This window comes from Fulmarus glacialis, unplaced genomic scaffold (genome assembly GCF_000690835.1).
Source record: "Fulmarus glacialis isolate BGI_N327 unplaced genomic scaffold, ASM69083v1 scaffold20956, whole genome shotgun sequence".
Lineage (NCBI taxonomy): Eukaryota > Metazoa > Chordata > Aves > Procellariiformes > Procellariidae > Fulmarus > Fulmarus glacialis.
Genome location: NW_009219012.1, coordinates 25730 through 49195, shown reverse-complemented (window position 1 = coordinate 49195; position 23466 = coordinate 25730). Strand labels below are relative to the sequence as shown.

The window sequence follows — 23466 nt, the reverse complement described above, 5'->3', positions numbered from 1 at the left end:
CCCTACACAGAGTAGAAACCACAGCTGTAACAATACACATTCTGAGTTAGGCACCAGAAGACATGAGTGTAAACAGGGAGGCAAAAATATCTCCAAACGAGGAGAAACTTCCCCCTACACCTGTCAACAATATTAAGCTACTTCACTCATCAAGTTGCACAAACTGCTGTTCTAAGCAGCAAAGCACACGTTGGAAAAATGAACTTCAGCCATGGAGATGGCTTGAGTCTGAAAATAAAGGGATCAAGAATACAAACATCATTTTTCATCCAATTTAACATTGTTTTCACAGACCTTTTAGCACACAACAAGAGAGGATCCAGGGAAGAAGAGCTGAACCCCTAGAAGGAAGGCTTGTTTGAAACATCGTAATGCAGTAGATAGCTGAAAAAGCAACTGCACAGCTATACCTGGATGGCATCGTCCTCTGCAACTTCATAGAGGAGCTCATCATGGAGTTGGAGGATGAAGAAACCTCCGCTGATGGGATGTAACATCCCTCTGTTTCTCTTCCTTGCTAGCCTTCCTACACAGGTGAAGAGCACAGTTCATTAGATACCATTATGCAAAGGCATGTTTCCTGTAATTAAAAAACCTTCACACATTCCTAATGCTGAGAAAAAGAACATGAGGAACTTTAAAATTAAAAAGCCCATGCCTACAGATAAAACCATAAAACATTACTATTCTATCAATATTTGTACAGCTACTGAGGGAAAAATGTTAATGAAAAGCATTTTAGATATAAACATTTCAGCCTTACATTCTAAAGATATGAATCACAACAGAAACAAGAGACAGTTGCGTCTCCTGAACCATCTGTTTTAAAAGCAAATTTTAAACAAAATCATGTCAAGTTTAATGAGAATTTGGTTTACAATGTTCTCTCTGGCAATGAATTAGGATTCTGTTTTTCTTCCAAAATCATTTTAATGGCTAGTCTAAAAAGGCAGTAAGCCTCCTCCGAAATGCAGTTATCTGAAACTGTAGCTACTACTCCTGATTAAAAAAAGGAAAGAAAAAAAGAGCAGTTTTTGAATAAACAAGTAAGCAGCTGACAAAAACAGGATCCTGGTACGCCTTGCCTGACAAAAATAAAACAGAACAAACAGTTCCATGGTAAAAGCTTTTTTTAAAAAAATAAACAAACACAACCTCACACACACAGACTCAAAAGTTATTTATTTCTCAGGTTAACTACAGCAGGACCCCAGTTCACAACTACAGGAAGAGTTTCACAGCATCATCAGTTCTTCACACAAGCCTCACACTGAAGCAGAAGCGTTGAAGAAGCCACATGATGCAGGATGCTTTTCTGATGGCATAGGCATTTATAACTTGCTAAAAGAGAATTCCTTCCAGTTCTTGAAACTAGTATCAGAAGAGGAAAAACTGTCACACATGCATCTACTCGCCTTCCTACAATTACGTTGGCCAAAGGTCATTAGCTGCTGCTTCTGGAGGGGGTGGGAAGTTCTGCCAAGCACATGCCTTCTACTCATAGCAGACCTCTGATTCTTGCCTCTCTAAAATAAGACTCCCTGACACATTTTTAGAGGTTCGGCAATTAATTATTTAGTTTTCCTTCTCAGTCCTACAAATCAGACTCTTCGTATTAAGACAGCTTCATGTTTCAGGTTGAAGCATAAGAACTATCAAAGAAATATAGCACTCCATCCCTTAAGCTGTCTTTCTAAAAATATATGACTGATGAACAAAACACTGTCTACATTATGCTAAAAAAAATAGTCTTCATAGCACTCCTCTGGGAATGAGTACCCCAGCACAGCTTTGCTATCTGCAGCCAGAAGAAATTTATGCTAAGTACTTCATATAATACTCTTGTGGAGCCTCTGTACATCAAATTCCAGTCAACAAATTCCAGACTTAATTCTAACCAAAAAATGTATTTTTGGAACTAGAAGTTGTTCCACTCGATCTCTCCACTGCCTTTGAAGCCAGAGAATCTGCTCAGTTTCTCCTTCCTACTTTTGAACAATTCTGTGGTGGCATCATAGACCATATCACATATGAACTCCCACTGCCAACCTTTGCAAGATCTGCTTTGAGGCAATTGGGATTTCTGATCACAGCATTTGCTTTAGTTTGTGTCTTGAGCAGACATTCTCCCTCCTTCCTTATGACTTTTAAACACAGACTCATTAAACACAGACTTAACTGTTGTCAGGAAACAAAATGTCTCCCACCCCTAGCCCAAAGGCCCTAATGTTTTTTTGCAGGCAATTTTTTTTTTTTTTTAATTAGTAACACTGAAAGTTTTGCTCTAGTGTGCAAGGAAGAGGTGAGCATACCGGTCTTATCTCTCTGGAAGGAGCTCTCCAGATGTCCGTGGGACTTGATCACAGAGGAGAAAGCTTCCAGGCGTCTCTGAATGTTCACAGTGGCTGTTTTGACAATGTCTGCAGCAGATCCCTGAACAGTTGTATTCACAGCCTGTCGCTCTGCCTAAACAGATATATTTGTTCTCAAAATCCACCCAAAAAAATAAATCAAATCCAGCATGCCACAAGTACTTCATTAAAAACAATAAATACATGGCCAAATACAGGCATACTAAAATCTCCAGATAAAGAGTTTGTTATCCTGAAAGAAAGAGACATTGTAGACTAGCTTCAGACATAAAATTTCTCCAGGTGACTGAGAAGAGCCACAAATTCCACCAATTTAAAATTAATTAATATCAAGGGTAATAACCTGCAAGAGTCACAAGGCACAAGGAGAAGCATATACACATGGTAACATGTTTCATGAGGAGCAGAAAAATCTCACAGTTAATCCAAGTATCATGAGACACTTCTGCCTATCTTCAAAAGCATCAGGAATGGATAACCAAAGGCAAGAAACTGGACTTCATGGACTAATAATCTGGTCTACTGCCAGTTGTGCAAAAACACACCAGACCACACTATGACACATAACATTTTTTCTTCCACACAAGCAACCTCTCTACTAATCGCCTCCTCAGACAAGAAAACTGTATTCAAAGGTTCTTGTCTCTTTGATTAGAGCTGAAATGTGTGCAAAAAGTTATGAGGAAGCTGAAATGAAAGTGAAGATAATTCATTAACTGGTCTTTAATATGATTTTAAAGTTGAACAGAAGGTGCATCTACAAAGCTTCATGCTGAAGCATCCTTCAGATTAAATAGTCAAATAATCTCAAAAAAAAGTTTTTTGAAAGTCTCCTTGTGTCCCTTTCAACTACCTGGAGTACAAACTCCCCCACCTTCTCCCTCTTCCAGTCTAGTCTTTAATTCCACACGACCTGATCCAGCTTCCTACTGAGAAGTATAATGCTTCCTCCCCACCGAAATGCACCAACATCTCCCCAGGGAGTCAATCCACTCCTACTGAAGTAGAGTCTAAGACAGATGTGTCCGAAATGACCTGGAAAAAAAATAATGCCAGTGCAAAGGTGTATATTAAGTAAATATTTATCTAACAAGTTTGAGCAATTTTCCTTTGAGGGGAAATAAGAAAAGGAACAAACACCCAAAAATACAGGACTTAAATGCCCTTTCCTGTTCAAGTGCTGACAGCATATAACATACAAAGACTGCTGAGTGGGAGCAACTCAGCCTGAAGAGTTAAAGCACATCACTGTGTGGAGGCTTTTTAAAATCATGTCCACTTATTTCAATAAATTACTCACTCCAGTTCCTACATGGGAGATCTGAAGTGAGGTTAGCACAGTGATGACAACTGTACACCCAGTCACAGAAGACTTGTATCAAGCAGACCATGACAAAAGCTCTGTTATTCAGAAAACAACTGAGGGAACAATGAACTAACTGAGAAGTGAAAGGTCGTGACCAAGATGGTTCACAGACCCTGTAAAACCACAGATATGGATATGCAAAGAAATCTAATACTTGGGGGGGGTGGGGAAGGCACCGCACTCAACATACATGAGCTTTACTGTAGGGGTTTGGATCTTTGATAGCTGGCAGGTATCTCCGTCTTCCCAGAATGGTCTGCACAAACCCATCTCTCCTGCAGCTCCTCACTGTCTCCCTCAAGAATTTCTGAATCCCTGTGAAAGGAAAGAGAAAGTTTTCCCTCATACAGCTGACGTTCCATATTAACGTCTCACTGGAGTCACTGAAAATGGTCTGGGACACCCAAGCAGCACAAAGGTAATCCTTTAAATTTCCTAGACTCTGTCAGTGTACAAGGACACTCATTCAGCCCATTTGCAGCTCTGCTGGGAAACCTATTAAGACTTCTGAAGTAGAAGAGAGTGCATAGCGTCAGGATATCTGACTGTGCACAAGGAGGTAGGAAGTCCATTCTGCACAGCACCCAGGCACAGAGGATCATACATGTATTATCGATAATGGAGAGGTCAGGACCTGGACCAGCACTGGAAAGACAAGTAGTAGGAAGGGAGTAAGTTGAAAGCAGAAGTCGAAGCCCTTGATGTCTCAGGCTGCCTGTCTTCAGACTGTGTCACTTCAGATTCTAGGATGAAAGAAATTCGCCCACCTGCACTTTGCAAGGGAAGGAGTGGATCCACCGAGGGTGTTAAAAAGAAACTTAGGTCAAAGAAAGGTGAGACAGGGAAGAGTCCCTTTCACTGCAAGTTCAAGTAACAACTGCACTGAAGTAGAAAAAGTTAACTTCAGACAGTTTCTTTCCAAGGTTTACAAAATATAAAACATAAAAGGAGCTATTCAGGATCACGACTGATGGCATTAGTCAATTCATCAGGTATGTAATTTAGCATGTCAGCCTGGCAATACATATAAGTGAAAATTCATAACTGAAGTTACAATATAAGGTACATTGCAGAGTTTGTATGCATGCACATGTACCAAGGGGGAGGAAGCAGGAAGTCATTTCTAATGGTCATGAAGGAGACACTATCCAGAAATTACTGGAGACTAAACAGACTCTTAATAGGACACCATTTCTCAGCATCTGTCTCCTAAAGAAACAAACCCTGAATCTTCAGAATATAATTTTCCAGCTCATTTCCAAGTTTTATGATTAGAGCTAGCTGTCTCACATTCCATTTGCCCTCCATTCATTTTCTGATTGCAGCTCTATTCTTTCTATAGCTTTCCTAAAAATTAACATGCTTCTCAGAAATGCAACAATGTCTTTTTACAAAATATGGGAGAGCTGCTCTGAGCAGCTGGATAAAAATGTAAGGGTTCTATGCAAAACAGTTTAAAACTCAATGAAAGCAGAAGACAAGAACAGAAGAGAGAAATGGTTATATTTAAAAATTATAAGAAGTGTGGTCTAAAGTTGTATTGCATATCATTTAAAGCTGTGTGTTTTAATAAGGAAAAGTGTGTTTCCTATTCAGAAAGTAAAGAGCTTTAAAATGAATCCCCAGGGCTTATTAATTAATTAAAAAAACCAACAAAATAATTAATGTAATAAGCAAACAACAAGGTCCTAAAGATAAATAAAACCAGAGTATACGGTAAAACATTATGGAGTATTAAACTGCTGTGTTCATGTACTGGACTTTTTCAAAATGAAAAGCTTTTTCAAAAGAAATAGGAGTAGTAGAGGGCTGAGACAAATTTAGGATTTGAAGAGACATGGAGAGAAGGGATTAAAAACAACAACCACCACCACACAGCTCCCAAACAGCCATATCCAAACCTGTGTATCTTGATTTGAAGGATTCAATGTAATTGGCAGCTTCATTTTCATCAATTCCCATCTGCTCGCCTAAAGATTTTGCTCCTATTCCATAGATGATTCCATAGCAAATCTGCCAGAGGACAGTGTGAAGAACCACAACCATATGGTGAGCCATGCAGAGAAAGCAGAGCCAAAACAAAATGTGATTCACGGGAAGACAGGCGTATGGGAACAAGGATGAGCATTCAAGGAGAGAGACTATCTCCGAGTCCGAGCCATTCATGCTGTTTTTCTCCACCCTCATCCCCAAAACCCAGAGAGCTCCACTTGAAACTTATTGAGAGTGGGAGGACATACAAAGCAACTACTGAACAATCATAGCCGAACCCAAACAGAAAACCATACTACTGTGACTCCCTGATGTTTTGAACACCGAACCTTTCTGCCCAGAAAACTGCTGCTGAATTTTTTTTCCTAAAAACTACCTGTTTAGCTTGTTGCCTGGTCCTATCTCCAACAGCTTCAGGATCAATCATTTTCCATTCTGCTGCAATGCTCTTAAAGACATCAGTACCCTTGTTCAAGGCTTGGATGAGTCGACAGTCACAAGACAAATGAGCAAGGATCCTCAGTTCAAGCTGAGAGTAATCAGCAGCCAAGATTAAGCCACCTGAAGTCAACAGGGTAGCAGAAATCGTTATTTCATAAATTACTCCCAACAACATTCCAACCAACGTTCCAGCAAGAAGGACTGAAGCTGTCCTTGCACCTTCTGCTCTGAAAGTTTTCCACAGCCATTTCTATGCAACCTCAGTCTCCGTTTTCCTGCGAATACCATTAGGGGTTGCTTCTGCCACTGCTGAAAGTTGTGCCAATAAATAGTAGAAATTAAATCAGACAAATTCTTGCCTGTTTCCCCAGTGCCCAGGCCTGCTTGCTTTCCATCCAGCCCCTATATCTAGAATCCATCAAAACCACACAGACAAGTATCTGTGTGAAAGTCTAGCACCTGATAGGAATGACCGGCACAGAGATCAGACCAGCACACTTGTACTGAGCCAGGGCAAGCAACGTGAGAACTGACATTTGGATAGAAATAACACTAGATAGAGTGCAATTTGCATGTTAAGAGCTGCCTAAGTATAGCTCTTTAAAAGATATGTATTCTTAAAGAGGAAATGAAGGTGTGAACACTTGAATAATAACATTTGAATACTTTCCCCAGTTGAAACGCTCTCCTTTACAGTCTTGTGAATACTTTTAAGGGCATGCTAACTACTGCATTAGTTTCTCAAGTAGGCTGCTCAGTCAGATATATACTGTCATCAATTCTTAACTCTTCATTAGGATTTTTTGTTAAACATATTCTTAACATTTAGCTGGCACAGAGCAGGATCTGGGCATTACCTGGGAAGGGAACAAAGGCATGCCTCATGCTAACAGAAAACGGTATTCCTCTTTCTTCGGATCTGTCTTCAGCCTGAACTTTTAGGCCAATAGGCAAAATACTGGAACGCTTTCTGCATCTGTGGAGACAAAGAATGACTGTTCTTCACAACTTCTAAAACACTTCAAGATGCATAATCATTTTTGCCACAAAGAATCAGTGAAAACAAGTGAGACAATAGGCTCTATTCCACTCTTTCAGACAATCCATACCTAAATTTGACCATGGGGGAATTGGACAGAGGCCATATGCACACCTGAAGGGATTTATTGACTCTAAACAGATTTAGGGATAAATCTTCCTGGTACATTCAGGGTTTGATCCAGAAATTGGATAATTCCACTCCAAAACAGGTTAAGATGAAAGACCCCAGATCTGTGATGGGTGCATTCCAGGAAGATAGCAAAGGAGTCCTACAGGAATCCTAAAAATTCAACATCCCACGTTGAATGCCATGTGTTCTCTCAACATAATTCTCGTATGCAGAATGCCTACACCAGCCCATACCTAGTAGAGACAGAAAAGATTTCCCACACATCAGCCTCATGACTGCGTGCACACACAGACACAAGTAAGCCTGTAAAAGCAGAGCAGAAGACGTGCTCATAAAACACTGCACATTTCCTCTCTACAGGCTGAGCAAAAAGTTGCCTCAAAGCAACGAGATTTTCTTTTTCCAGAAGGCCAGAAGTTTACAGTGGCACCAGTTGCTCTGCAGCCTCTCAGGGCTTGCTTAGCTCTCCTGTCCCACCAAGTCACTTGTAGCTGCGGATGGAATTGTATCCATCAGTGCACCCACTGAACAGTGCACAGCTGTGACACCATTCACACTTCCTACTCCCATCAGCACCAGCCTACCAGCCAGGCCGTTGGGTTCTTTGCTGGAAGTGCAGTCAAAGGCCTTTACAAGCCCTTGATGTCTGGGTCAGGGATCTGAGCAATTTTTTTTATCAGAATGGAAAGGTATCTCTGTGATCAAGGCTAGTTTCAGCAAAGCAAAGCACAGAAAAGACATCATGCTCTCTTCCCTTGTGCACTCCCTTTTCTTCTTATACCTTGTCATTTCAGGGATGGTAGGGATCAAGGAGATGAAAGATAGCACAAAAATCACAGAAATAAATTTTCAAAAGAAATAAAGGTGAAGGACAACATATGGGAACTGTAGAGAATCACACTGTCCAGCAGAAGTTCCCAATTTAGTTGAATGAGTAAGGGCTTTATACCATGATCTAATTTAGCTACACTCCGTTGGTCAGAAGCTTCTTACAACTAGAGGAAGGAGTTGTAATAGTAATTACTAAGATAAAAGACAGTTTGGACCAAAGTTTGGAAGGCCTATCAGACTTAGGCTGCATGACAGCTGCTTTTGTGCCAGCAGTCATTTCTGTGCCTTTAGGATTGCCCATCTTGCTAACACAGTGGCTACTTAACTAAGGAATGTAGACTCAAAAGTCAGCCTGAGAAGCTGACCTCTCTCAAAGTTCAGCACGCACTCTCTTCCTTTGATGGGCTGCTTCTCTACCGGGAAGACTTAAGAACCCAGCCCACTCTCCAACTGTCCTGCAAAGCTGCTGCAAGCCTGAGCACTGCCAGAGCTATTTCTCAGAACAACATTTCTGCCTCCATGGCTAGGCCTGGTTCTTCTCCTGAAGAGAGATGGACAAGATCCTGCTACTCCTGGGCTCTCTTCCCATTACCTACTCAAGGCGCAATGATGCTAGACACGTGGTGGTAGGAAAAGACAGATAGAAGGGCCAAAATACAAAAGCTCACAAGCTAGCTGCTAAAAGATCCACCTTGATATTTCACTAGACTTCCATGCAATGTTTAGGCATTGGCATCTAATGCTGTCAAAATAGGGCGTTTGGTTAACAGAAACCAGATTTAGAAATCTTTTTCTGCTACCTGGTAGCTTTTGCATGATCATTATCACAAATGAAATTTTTAACAAAAAATGAAAAATATGTTCACCCACGTTCCCTTACACAGGGAGCTGCACAGCATAAAACAGATGAACTTTCTTCTACTTCTTCCACAATATCCTATCCTTTTTCAGAGCAGCTCTTAGAAAGTCAAACCAGATCCTAACTTCAGTTTAGTTACTTTTCACATTCAGGCTTTTTATCCAACAGTGGGAGCACAATGCTAATCTCACTGTAGGGTTTCACAAAGAATTTCAAAAAGCAAGTGGCTATATGGAGCCATATGCTGTTAGTATTATTAGGTCTTTCACGTGTCACTGATTTTTAGGTATTTATTCCCCTGAAACTGTAAGGGAAACACTGAGTAACAAGTCACACTGACATGACAGCAGCCACAGGTGAAGTCAGAAAAGAGAAATTTGACAACCACATTAAGATCAGAAGAGTAGGCAGAAGCTTTGCCAAGATCCTCCTACCTGCCCGCAGAAAGAGCATGACAATTAACATTTGCATGGGCTCGGGAAGGTGGGCTTTCTTCAACCACAGTTGGCATTTCAATCTCAAAATCTCTTGGCACGTTCTGGATATTTGGCTCTGTGAAGGTTATTCGACCTGAGAAGGAAGACAAGGCAGAACTAAGTAAGGGTCCAAAAGGAATCTCTCTAACTTAACACAACTGAACACACACCTGCATCTCCAAAAACCAAGGGGCAGGAGGGTGGGACAGGACACGACCACTGAGAAAATTGAAGAAAAGGAAAAATAATTTGGGTTGAATGGGCTTGAGATGGCTCCCCGGCAGCATTTCTGTATCACTAATAACAAATTCCCAAATCCAGAACCTGTTTTGGGGTCAGAGATTTACATGCTAATATGTGCAAGAAATGAATAATGCTGCTCGGTGAACACAAAAGCTGTTTTAATACATCTAAACTTTCAGGGCAGATTCATGTGAAATAGGTATTTCAGTATTTTCATTTGGTTGAAGTAGAGCACAGACTTGATTTCCTATCTTTTCCCCACAGAAAAGCTGCCCACACACACACAAAGAAAAAAAATCAGTTAAGTGAGGATTTTGTATGCATTTGTTCACCTGTAGCTGTGTGAGTCTGTGACACTGGATATATCCTTTCCATTCCCAGTGCGGAATTCAATCGCTTTTCCCTCTGTAGTGGAAACACCACTTTAGTAATGGCATTGTTGATCCTCCTCCATTCCAGTATCAGCCCTGGCAATGGGTGAAGTGTCTTTAATTTCTCCAAAACATCCTTGTGGGGAGAAAAGGGCACAACAATAATTAACTGCCTTAAAAGCTTTATAAATAAAGTTTTTGCAGTTCTGCAGGAAAAAGTGACTCCTCCACCCACAGTGAGCTTCTAGTATCACTGCCTTAAAATTAAACAGATATCCCCTCCACTTATACCACCTACACCTGGGCAATAAAAGCACCATGAGACACGCCTGCAGTTTTATTACACACAAGAAGGCAATCACTTCTCTTTGGACTTTTGCATCCTCATCACCACTCTTAGTCTGCACCAACCAGTAAGTCACCTGAAATGATCAAATAAAGCATCACTTGCCATAGGTCCCCTACGCTGTCTCCTCTTGCCCGGCATTAATGCTCCTCCATCTTCCTGTGTATTTTTCTCCCTGCTCTCTCCTATCCGTACACTAGGAACACATAAAATGAAGCCCTTGACCACGCTCCTTGAAAGACAAAGCTGATCACTAGCAATCAAATCCTTTCAGTTAAACCAGAAATATGAAGGGACGAACAAGAATTTCAAAAGACAGTGGCATGCAAACGTTTCTCAAAATAACAGTTTTTTGTATGCAGCAGGCAGCTGCAGCCTCATGTCTCCACATCCCAAAAGGAGGAAATCCTCACTCTGCTTGTTGCTCCCTGCTCCCACCACCGCGCTCACTTCTTCACTGCCACATGAGTTTCTGAAATCAATACTTGTCTTCCAAGCACTGACTACACTGAACAAGGGGAAACTAAGAAAACAACACAGATTAATGAGTCCTGAAAACAGGGAACATATATATCTGCTAATATCACTTGTCTGGCAAAAGCACCCATTAGCCTGCAGCAGTTGGTATTAACGCAGCTCCACAATATTTATCAACTGGCAAGCATGTCAATAGCCTTCACATATATACAACCTTTTGATATATTAAATTTGATAAGCCATCAGATCAGCCATTCTGAAGACAAACTCTCTGAAGCACAAAATACAAATATGGTAGTACCAGATAGAGGAAATACTGTATTTAATCACCATGGTATTTAAGTATCTTTCAAGCTGATTTTGAAAAATTCTTCTACTATTGGCTTTACAAAATTATTGTGCTATTTTGCTCTTACATGTGGTTTGGGAAACCAAATTCTGCCTGATTTATTCTCATTGAAGCCTGCTATTTATAGTCATGCCCTCACTACACTCAAGCTTTAGGAGAATAGGAGTTAATAACTCTGCTAACAGAGAAGAGAGAATCCAGTATGAATTTCCAGTGGTAACTGGAGGAGCAAACGGCGGTTAAAATTTACTTTCATTTAAGTCAGTATACCTAACTCCAATGTAAGCAGCAGATGTGTGAAGTGAGAGGGAGTTATTTTTACAGTCACTTTCAGACTCAAACCAGACTTTACTGTACCTTGGTTGTACTGAACTGCTTGCTCAACCTAACCCTGTTTCCCTTAGCAGTTGTTCTTCTGGTGTAACCCAGAGTTCTCTTGTTCCCTTGAATTTTCACATCTCCATTTTGCGGCAACTTCAGCTCCAGGAACAAAACCTGAAAAAGGCCAGCACCAGCATTTCAAATCAGTTTCTGCATGCTACTCCCAGGAGAAAACAAAAAGCAACTGAGCACTTAAACAGCTTGTTCCAACCAAAGGATAGTACGAATGCTCCGGGTAATTAAAAAGCTGATTAAAGAGCTCTGCTATCAAAGTCATCCCTCCTCATTTTAATTAACTACAAAATGCAATCTAAAATCTCATTTTCTAAACACTATAAGTTTGAGTTCAAAGGTATGTTTTTAGAAAAGGTAATTAACTCCATCATATAAGTGAGGTTACTGCTGACAGTCAACTGTAATAAAACGTGATGTTAAAATGACTAAAAGTGAGAAGAACATTGGTGAAAAAAAGAAGCGTTAGCAGGGAGCAGGCTTCAGAGCAACATGAATGACATAGAAGGAGGTGGTCACAAATACCTTTTATAAAATAACCTGAATGTTAGTTTTTCTAAAAATTGCCAATAACTGGAAAATTACATATATGCTCACTTGTTGACAGATACAACACAGCTCTTCATTTTTCTTTCTAAGTTTCTATGTAGCATTATACACTATTGAACAGCTATTCTGCTTCATTTCACAGTTGGCAGAAAGGAACAGAAGCTTTTCTCTCACACATTTATGTAGCACAAAAGTTTTACTGACACAAAATTAGAAGGGTAAAGCTCTACTAACCTAGATAAGATAGTTTACATGATTCCTAACAAAATTTCCATGTGAGAAATAAGCTTCTGTAGTTCAGAGAACAGCATTTCAGAAGAAACTTTCATTCCCCTTTTCCATGAAGCAGAGTGAAATTGGAGCCAAGCATTATTTCAGGAGTTCTAACTCAGACTACTGTTACCAAGTAAAACTTCTGCATTTGCAACAAAGGAGGAATATTTCTGTGGAACTTCTTTTAGTGATGGGTGCTTGCAAATTTTGACTACTTCCATATAAAGTATAGCCCCTCAGCAAGAAATTAGTATATGGAGAAGAAATAAATGAGGAAAAAAAGCATGCATAGCAATTATAATCTATTCCTATGATTCCACGTAAAAAATATATGGTAAAGTTCTTCAGGAATAAAAGTATTGCTAATTTACATAGAAATCTGTTTCTTAGGCTTAAAAAAAAAAAAATCAGTTTCTATACAGGTTCTTAAAAACAGACAGTAGTTGATTCAGAACTTCTAAAGCAGCCTTTCCTCCTCTTTCATGCCTGTATAGGGACAAGGGCAACAATGCAACTTATCCAGTACAACTATTCTTAGACTCAGACTACATGATATCACATTACATTTCGTGAGCAGAATACTGGTATTGCAAAAAAGCTTCTCTAGTCCCACACCATTCATCCAAAATATTCCAAAAGCCATTTAATTGGCAGATCATCACATGCACCATGAGAAGCCAAGGTCCTATACAAACAACGTGCTTATTTCCACTTGTTTTTTATTTCCAACATGCTTATTTCCACTTCTACCTTCTTTATTTCTGCTGAAGTCAGCAGAAATCAGAATGATCGGTAACAAGCATGAGATGCTTGCAGGCAGCAAGCTCATAACGAGCGTAAAGACAAATCAACTCTCAGCAGAGTTCAATTTGCATTTTGTGTTTTCTTCATACTTAGTCTGCCCAAGAAGGTTTTTTCTTAAGTCTAAGCAAAAGCCTCTTGAGGGAAACTTCTGAGAAGGTTCTCCCCCTCCCACGCTAACCTTCACATACCTCTGCAATGTCATCAGGGCTGGTCAAGGAGAAGCTGTGGCCTGCCAGCTGATATGCCTTGGTCTCAATCTCGCTCAGTTTAGCTTGCATGACCTGTTTCTGGGTTTCATATGCTGTTGTACTAAAACCAATGCCATTCAGCTCCAGCAGAGCCAAGCAATAATGGGTGGGCATCTCCACTTTAGAAAATACTTCTGTAGTAAGTAAAAACCCCAAGAAAATCTTTTATAACATCAAAACCAAATCAACTGCAGATCAACAGATTCATAAAAAAACAACCGGGCAATCCTCAGTTTTTAAAATCCTGAATGTCCTGACACACTGAAATCTTTCCATACAGATTTAGTTTAAATACTTTTGTTTCTGGAATATTTCATAGTAAGAAGTATTTCACAATAAAAAGTATTCCAGAACTTTTTATCACAAAAGTATTTAAGAGAATAACAACTTCTGTCAAATTTTTTTTTCCTAAGTAATACACATCTCTTTGTATATTAACATTTTATAAGCCACAGACATGCTTAATGTAAAGCTTTCTAACTTGATACACTTTCATTCTACCACCCACATCTTTTAAAAATGTTCTAAGGTTTAGTTGTCACGATCATAAATAAACTTGCAATAATAGACTTCATTGAGACTGAATTTTAATCTTAGGCTTTGGATGCAATTTAGGGGAAACAATCATATAGCTCACCAATAGGTATGTGCTTTTTGAGGTTTTTTTTGTTTGCTTGTTTTTAAAAAGAGACAAGCACTCAGAATATATTAGTGCAAACATACTGGATCATTCACTGTGGGATCACAAAAGTTTCATGGACACAACACATACGTGGCAAACAATGCTATACGGGCAGGCCAAAGAGCAAGAAATCTCCTTCAGAAAACATTTGAGGATTGCTTCTGACAAGGAAATGCAAAAGCTTTTGAAAACGTTCATAAGAAACCAGACAGACTCACAAGCCCCCTCAGAATGGCGAGGGTACTCACCTGGGAGGTAAAGATCTGCTTGATTCAGAGACTTAAAATAGACTCTGCTATTGCCTTAACCAATGGAACTGGTGGGTATTTGGGATATAGCAATTATATTTTAATTTAAAATTTAATTCAAATTTTTGACAAAACAGATGTAGTCCAAGGGAAGTTCCATCTTTTTTTTTTAAACAAATCAGCATTTTGCCACAGAATATACTTAGATAAGAACTTCCAAATCTCCTCTCTTCTCCACCGATCATTCAGCTGTGGTAACACAGCTACCTTTACTCTCCATCTTTGTCCCCAAGTGGAGGAGCTCTCTTTACCTGTCAGATTTTCCTTCTGTAATTCATTATGGAGTTGGTTCATGACACTGAAGACAAGCACAGACTCTATTGCTGCTCTGTACCGCCCAGAATGATCTCCGCTGGCACTAAGCCCCAGGCTCTGCACACCTTGGCCGGTGCCTACCCCTTCCAGTAGAGGTAACTCGTTGGGGAGAAAGTTAGTCACCATGTTGTGAAGTGTACGTTCCTTAGAGCCAGAATCAAGCAGCCAACATGCAACCTTAAAAAGGAAGACATCCGTGAGACCTTTTTTCCAATTTAGTCATAATATAATGTAAATATTTAACTGGGAGTTAATGCAAGGTTATAGGGCAGATTATTTTTCTTGATTTGGCAGGCAGAGTGGAATAATTTGTGGAAATGTTACATGACTTCAGATAAAACCTTCGAGAGGGCATAAGTCACTGAAAAGCTTCATTCTCACTCAAAGTTAATTCTGCACATTTGAAAACCTTACCCTCTGTCAACTAAACACATCTCAAAGCGTTGTCCTCAGGTTTTAAAGCTAACACAAAGGGGATTAAATATGAATATCAGGATCTGACTTTGTAAAAATCAGAACTTGCTATTGATCTAGAATATTAGTCAAACTGAGCTCTCCTATTTTTTTTGCACATCAGCACTAGCACCAAGAATTCAGCAAGGCAAATTTTATTCTCGGTGAGCCTCATACCTCCCACTGTCTTCAAAGCAATTTCACTTATAGCTATATTTCAACTTCTTGTGTCAAAATAGGATGAAACACAGTTTTCTGCATTGTCTCTGCCATGCAAGCAGAAGGTAAAAACCACATATATAAGTACGGATGTGTGGGGGTGTGTGTATGCATGTATATATTCATTGCATCAGTAAAATGAACAAGTATGAGTAAGGCTCCATTTAATACATGGAATAGTGCAGGGAAAGGTTCTACTTTCATTGCTCTTTAATTTTATCCTAAAACTATGCATTGGTACGAAAAGCTAAGTTTGTCCTTGTGTTGAACAGCTTAGCTACTTCCCTGCAGACTTTAACATTGCCAGGATGCTACTCCAGGATGTATGATGCAAGCTTTAAAAATCAACAGCAGAAATTTCTATGCATCTAGAGCTTTTCCTAACAAGGACAAGAAGGCGCTTTTACCTCTTTCTAGTGTTTCATTTGAGTTACAAATGGTACTCGAGAACCTTTTGAAATCACATGTAAACTTTGTTTCATTTTGAGAAAATAGTGGTAGCAAGGTGGTCCATACACATAGCAGGTAAATCTTTTGCTTACAAAGCCTTCTGCTCTCAGAATCGATAATCTGACCAGAAGCACTTCCGACATTTTAGTCCCAGGCTTCTTACAGCAACAAAACAAGAGTTCAGCTCCCCTGGGACAGGGGAGAGATTTAAACTCATCCTCCCCACCCAAGAAATCAGGCGTGAAAGATTAATGTGTTAACCTATCACTGAACCTGCTCTGTTTCTCTTGCAGGCACCATGAACACACATAGCGAAAGAACTCTCCTCTAAGTACTGTTCTACATTTCCCACTGGAAGAAAGTTTCACTAAACCCCCTGACAGGTGTGCATATTCAAATCTAAATAACAGAAGGAAAGCACCAGAAGGTACTCCTGTCGTTCTACTAGTGTGTTTAAACTAGCAGTTTTACCCAAGCTAGATTTCTTAATCCTGCAAACCTTTGGGTCCTCAAAACTTCCTTCCAAGGAGATGCCACAAGCCATCACCAGAGTCTTGTAGTGCTGAATGAAGTTATACACAACAAGTGAGCGCTCCTGCTTGGGCTTCTTCTGCAGGTACAGCTGCAGATGATACAGTCTCTCTGTTACAGACAGGTTTTTGTCCAAAGGTGGCGGTGCCAAACTCATACTGATTTCTAAGGCAGGAAATACAAGCGAAAAATCATCTTTTTACCCACTGCTGTCATAAGAAAGGCAAGAGAAAAACCTTGAATGCAATCACCTAAAGCACAAAAACTACAGTTGGACTGTGAACAAATAACAATCTATACCAATATTATATATTTTATCAAACCAGACAAGGATCCCAAAAGCAATATGCTGTGTCTGTACTACTAAACAAAGGAGAGCCAGGAATCAAACCCTAGCCATGAGCCCATGTAGCACAGATTGGGTTATGTTCAGCATTCAAGTGTCAGATTTGTTCTGGAGAGCAAAAATTGGAAGAGGTTGAAAGAGAAAAGCAAGTAAGCTAAAGAGAACATGGGAGTAAGCTAACATTTTAGCAATATGCATGCTCAGCAGTCCAGTGCTTGAGCCAGCTACCTGGCATTATATAGCAGCATAAATGTATCCACAGCAACATGTTCAAGGGTGTCCAACACTTAAGACTGCTGAATAATATGGCTAAATCACTCCACCACACAACTGAGCTGGGTTTGGGACACTTAAAACACTTCCAAGAACCTATCTGCTGAAGGTACTTTCTTGAAATGCAGTGACATGTAACAGAGCACAGCCTGTCTGCTCACTTACCAGTCTGGTCTTGTCTCTGCTGCAGAGAGATATAGTAGGCATCTTTTCCACCCCAACATACTGCCAGTCCAACTACCAAGATGTCTTCGTAGCCTTGGACAGGAAATCCGTCATCTTTAACTTGCATCCACTGAGGAGAACTTACTAAAGGAATAATTTTTAAGTTACAATTACAAAATGGTATCCATAAATACAGAAGAGTTTGGATCCTGAAAATGTAAATACATACAGTTGAGCCTAAATTTCTTAAAAGTTAATATATACTTTCATTTTTATCTATAGGGAGAAAAATCTGTGTTTCTTCTGGGGAAAAAAACCCCAAAACCAAACATGTTTAAAATAGCAAAACTTTCTCTTAACAGAAACACCCATATATCATATGCTAACACTTCATTACTATCACCAAAGACCTACCAATGAAATGCTTGACACTAATTCTCCATCCTCTACTACCACTCAGCTCCTTTGCTTTACTGAGACTGACAATATTCAATTAGTATCAGTAATTTCCCTCCTTTTTTGCAAACCCTTTCCTTCTCCACTCCTGCTTTAAGCTGAAGATGCCACCCTGCTGTTCACAAAATAATGCGCTGAACACAGAACTGACCTTTTTTGAATTTGCCACCAATCGTTGATTTGGGAGACAAAAGACATTTTGTTCTTTCGCATGCCACTGAGATGGAGAATCTGCTTTTCTCCTTCCATTCTGCAACAAAAGTCTGGAAAAGTGCTTTGTCGCTTGCTACATCAATAATAGTGAAACTTTCAGCACTTAAGGGAACAAGTGGAAAAACATCCTGAGATAGCTGCAGTGAAAAGCCTTGGTCTATAGTGGAATCATCTTTTATCTCATCAGTCTCAATTGGGTCTACACTCCCAGGATTGACCTGGAGTGTTTTTACCTGCTGCTCTGCATTGCCCTTGCTATTCTGCAGTGGCTCAATCAGCTGCCCTTCATTCACGCAGGCGACTTGTCTCTTCCTTGCAGATTTCACAGAGAGAGAAACGGAACTCCTTGGAAAAAGCTCTTTGGGAGGTGTTGGAGGAATAAACCCGTTATTACTATCTGGTGGAGGACAGGATGTTCTGTTGCTTCCCTTGAGTGGAAGTGTTACGCAGTCTGTTTTCTGAAGATTCAAGTTTTCCATTTTGTTTTCTTTAACCTTGAAAGAGCTTTTTAAATCCTGGCAAGTGGGCAAAGGCTCTGGCTGACAACAGTCAGATTCAAAGACTGGATCTGGCTCTTGATTAACACCAGGAGCAACTAACTTTCCTTTCAAACAGGAGCTTACTGAAACCGATTCAGTGCCTGAGGGACTAGGCCATTTGTCTAATACATCCTGCAATCCTGGGCTTAGTTCAAACGAGTGTTCAGTCCACACCACTGGATGGGTTTTCTTGTCTAAAGCTTGCTGGCTTCTCTGGAGCTTTTCACCTTGATCTCCTACTAATTCCTTTGGTCTGCAGACATTGTTACAAATCACTGGGTTTCTTAATCCTGGCTGACCATGAAGTGTAGAAGGAAGATCTTCCAAAAAAGATGGGGAATTTGCATGATCTAAAACTTCAGCTATTAGATCAGAGAATGCTAGAGACACAACATCACACTGCGCAGGATTCTCATGCTCTTTCTGGTTGCTACTGACATCAAATTTATTCTGAACAGGTCTTAGGTTCTGCAAAAGACCATCTGGAGGAAGCAAAGCCTCTTGCTTCTCCACAGGGTCCTTTCTGTCAGCTTCTGTGATGTGAACAGCTGAAAGGTCACTGACATTACTAAAGCTATCATCAAACAGCAAGCTATCACTCATATTCAGGCTTGTTTCAGGGACAGGGTGGCATTCTACTTGTACAATGTGCTCCCTATCAAAATGGGAGGTTGCTTTACTAGAGTCTTTAGACACACTCTCTGAACTTTGGGTCTGGTAATCTTGTAGAAAACTGTGTAGCTGGGAGTCGGTCACTGAGAAATCGGTTTCTTTAAGGCAAGGTGCAGATTTTATTTCCTTCGCTACAGGCTGTAAATTATGGCCTCCAGACTCCAAAACTTTATTACTGCAGTGCTGAGCTGTGTTTTTTGTAATGTTATGTGTTGTGATAAGACTCGATAAGCCCAGTTTCCTAACTGTTGCAGCCAGCCTTTCATCAGTAGCATTCTCAGTCCGTGAAGTGCTTAGTTTCTTGGAGATTTCCTGCCGTGGTATTGCTGCCAGCTCTGAACCTTGTATTCCCTGCTGTCCTGTGATTCCAGCTGCTCCCTCCTGTTTTATTATCATCTCAGTTTGAGTATCCAACTGGAAGCTATCTTCAAAGTCCCTAGAGTCAGAAAACTGATCAGAGGATGAACCATTCTGAACATCATCTGCATTGCAAACGCCTCTGGATTTTACTAGAGTGTCTTTCAGAAAATCCTTAAGATGACTGCTGGCTTTCTGCAGTGCTCCAGCTTGTAACAATATTCCATTAGGCTTTTCGCTCCCATTTTTGCCACCATTCTGAATCTGAATATGGCAGGATATATCCTCAGCAGGACAAAAATGCACAGGCTTCCGTATCCTGCTGCCACTATGGACGTGTCCACTTCTAGAGCAGCTAGCAGTTACGTTACAGTGATCTGTGTCTACAGCCATCTGCTGCTTACCAATCATCACCTCAGCACAGCTAGCATCTGTTTGCATTTTATTAATTTTATTCTGCTTATCATTGGTATTTTCATTTCTCTGTGTCCTAGCACTACTAGGTATTAACAATCTTTCTACAATATTATGGGTCTCCACATTGATGTGTGGAGTACCCTGCAATGTAACAGGTGCCTGAAAACATGCTCTCCCCTTAGGCATGCCTTCATTAGTGGTGGTAGGCTCTGTAAATAATCCTTCCATTTTATATTTCCTCCCAAGATTAATTTCCCCCATCTGTACAGAATTTGCGACTTTATGAGTTATAGACCCTGTTTCCATAAATTCCTTATTATTTTGGTCTGAAAAAAAAAAATCTTTAGAGATGGTGGGGTGGAAAGCAGGTGGCTTTTGTACGTCTATGCTAAGCATATTTGAATCTTCAAGAAGTGACCTCTGCAGTTTTGAAGCAGTATTTTTGTTCCTAGTCCGGTTTAAATGCATGTCCGTACTTTTTATCAATCTAGAGGCTGAAGACTTTGTTCTCAATGTTGGCGTTTTCCCTTGTTCAGTAGGGAGTTCTGGAATTGCTCTCCTGGAATCCATCTTGGTTTTGACCAGAGAAATTCCTGCTACATTTTCATTATCTCTGCACATAGTTGGCCGTTTTCTAGCACTGTACACAATATCATCACTGCCTTCCTCTGCTCGAGCCTGTCTCCTGCCTGGGACTTCACACTCAAATCTGGAGTTTTCTGTACTACCGCTTAGTCTCCTTTTATATCCCTTTTTAATATTTGATAAGTTTCCAGTCTGAGAACCAAGGCCATTACAATGTTGAACTCTACACCCTTTTTTGTTTAACGCCGTAGAAGACTCAGAAGACTGCTCTCCATTTGATCTGCCTAGTCTGTGTTCCAGTTCTGACTCACTGCTCATCATAGAGGATGTATCAGACTCGAGAAGAGACTCTGGGTTCCATTGCACTCCCATCAGTGCCAAATCCTCCTGGAGAAGTCCCCTGGCTTCCTCCACAATGAGGGAAGCTGCTTCTCTTTCGGTTAAGCCTTTCATTCCAGCCATCCAGATGCTGCGCGCAGTCCGACGCTCCTCTGCTGATTCTTCATCTTCATCCACAGCCCTACGAACACTATGGGAAAGGTAACAGACAGATGTAAACATTCATGCAGAAAATAACAAACGACACAAGGAGCTGGCACTATTCTGCTCCGCTCCCATTTCAATTAGCTTCACAGCTTCGTAGCTTCAAAGAAGCACTATATCCAAAACACATTGCACTTAATAGGAAATAACTATTTCAGTTTTCTGTATGAGAATTGATGTCGATGAAAGATATTACTGGCTGCATACCCCAGAAGCATTCCCAGGTTTCTGTGTCCAAACATGTACCCCAGAGAAGTCCAAACTCTCTACTAGGGCAAGATCCAGGTATGAATCAATCCTCCATGCACTGTTTTCCAAAGAAAGGAAACATGAGCATGAACCAGATAGGTATCATGGCACAGTCCGACAGGTACTTGATCAAGGAAGCTTGTCATTGCACTAACATGAAAATCATAAGAGAATCTCAAATGATATACAGTAATAAATCATCAACTCATTTGATCATATAGTGGAGCTGCCTTTCAGAGGCAGCAAAAGGTCTCCAGAAAGCATTAGCAATTCACCCAGGACTAAACAGTGCATTGAAAAGAGGAACAAGAAGAAAATTTAGGTCTCACAAACTCATGCTGCAAATAAAAGATGCTTCTATTAATTTCAAAATAATCATGTAATGATTGTGATCAGTCACAGAGACCTACAAGTTATTTCTAACTAACGTTTGGCACCAAGTCCCAAAAGGTTGCCAGATTTAATTACAGGTTTCATCCTGTAATTCTTCACATTACAAACTCCTTTACTTGACTTCTAGACTTACTGATTTCTCACCTTTTGAATGGTACTGAATTCTTCAGAGCAGTTGCCACATCATCAGGACTGGCTTTAGCAAGATCAGCCACTGTGACAAAGCCAGCGTTGTAAAGCATCCTAGCACAACGTGCATTCAGCAAAGACACTCGTACCAGGTCACAAAGCTCCCTATGAACCCCAAAAGTGAGGCGGCTCTGGAACTGAGAGAGCAACAGCTCCATGTTGTGCCAGCCCAGTCGATTACAGAAAACCGTTACCATTCCTGGAACACAGAAGTTATATCAATGTTTTAACTCCAGCTCCAGTTCTACTACGCTGGATCCATTTTTCCCCCCTCATCTGAACAGGCATTCACTTTACATTTCTCACTTTCCCATTACTTATAGAAACTAACTCATGTTTATCATAACTATGACTGGGAGCTGGTCTCACAGAACTCAACTTAATCTAGAATTAACTGTGTTTATCAGTGGTGAGGTAGAAATTCTGAATAACAAGTGCTTTTCCAAAGACGCTAATCTTGAAAGTGTGAAGCACATGCATATCCTGTAACAGGATTCTTACGAGCCAAACACACTGAAGAAAAGAAGACAGAAAAAATAGTGATGAGAGGCACTAAAAGAAGCCACAGATCTTTGAGGAAAGCCGGCACTGATGTCCGTAAGATCAGAACTTGGTCTGCAGAACTTCAGTTACTGAGAGTACCACAGGAGGTAGCAAAGCCTGTGATAAAGGCTATAACTGCACTCCCCAACACATGGGAGAAGGAAAAGAGCAGGGAAAGACAGTTTATTACTCACACATTGCATCTACAGAATATGAAAATAACTGGAAGACATGGCATCCCTCACTATTTTTATAGTGATTATAGACTACAACTTGTATCATATCTCTTAACTCTCTGTCATGTCAACAGTTCATTTTACTTCCCAAATTACTTTTGTTCCTGCACTGATCTACCTGATTGCTGAAAATGATTAACACAGGGAATAGAGAATTATGAAACTGCTACAACAAAAAGTTATTTATACCACCAGAATGAATTTGAACTACTCTGCATCAGTTGGCATGACCTTTTCATTTTGGGGTTTTGACTCATGCTGCAACCCACACATAGGGTTTCGCAAGTTGAGCTAAAACTGTCTTAAAAATTGAAGACCCACTTACGGAGTAATTGAGGATTTAGGCAATAGAAAAAAAAAAAAAATCTCAGTCACAGGATGGGCTGTTACTTCTACTCCGACACAGCCCTCTTAAGGAAGTTAAGTTAAAGGTGACAGCTATCTGACCTCTTGTTATCTGGTGATAAATGACCCAGAAACTACTCACTCTGTTTTGAAAACTATAAACTTATACTTTCTGGCCAATTAACTTTGCAACCAGGAGAAACTCATGCCAAGTCTTAGAGACCCCAAACTTTACCCATGCTGAAAGGTACTCTTTCCTGATAGAGCAAAGCTTCAGAACGGATTTGTACTTAATTTCCATACTTAGTATTGAACAAAATATATTCCTGCACAGTACACAGATGATTTCCACAGACCTCAGCATGCTACAGCACTGCTTAATTCCACTTAGCTGGCTCCCTTCCCACAGCACACTCTGTGGTTCCA

General features: G+C 40.3%; 1 protein-coding gene across 1 annotated transcript in view; it reads right to left on the bottom strand.

The window, feature by feature from the left end:
* POLQ (polymerase (DNA directed), theta) overlaps nt 1-23466 on the bottom strand; it is a gene marked incomplete at its 5' end in the record, with an annotated part of 50339 nt that overhangs the window by 3558 nt on the left and 23315 nt on the right. The window contains 17 exons of the mRNA XM_009580228.1: nt 411-526; nt 2313-2466; nt 3929-4053; nt 5640-5751; nt 6107-6291; nt 7029-7147; nt 9467-9602; nt 10084-10258; nt 11652-11789; nt 13502-13695; nt 14803-15043; nt 16488-16684; nt 17304-17447; nt 17911-18400; nt 18596-19971; nt 20434-21071; nt 21872-22115. Of these exons, the coding sequence (XP_009578523.1) occupies nt 411-526; nt 2313-2466; nt 3929-4053; nt 5640-5751; nt 6107-6291; nt 7029-7147; nt 9467-9602; nt 10084-10258; nt 11652-11789; nt 13502-13695; nt 14803-15043; nt 16488-16684; nt 17304-17447; nt 17911-18400; nt 18596-19971; nt 20434-21071; nt 21872-22115 (4784 nt within the window). The remainder of the gene's footprint in view (nt 1-410; nt 527-2312; nt 2467-3928; nt 4054-5639; nt 5752-6106; nt 6292-7028; nt 7148-9466; nt 9603-10083; nt 10259-11651; nt 11790-13501; nt 13696-14802; nt 15044-16487; nt 16685-17303; nt 17448-17910; nt 18401-18595; nt 19972-20433; nt 21072-21871; nt 22116-23466) is intronic.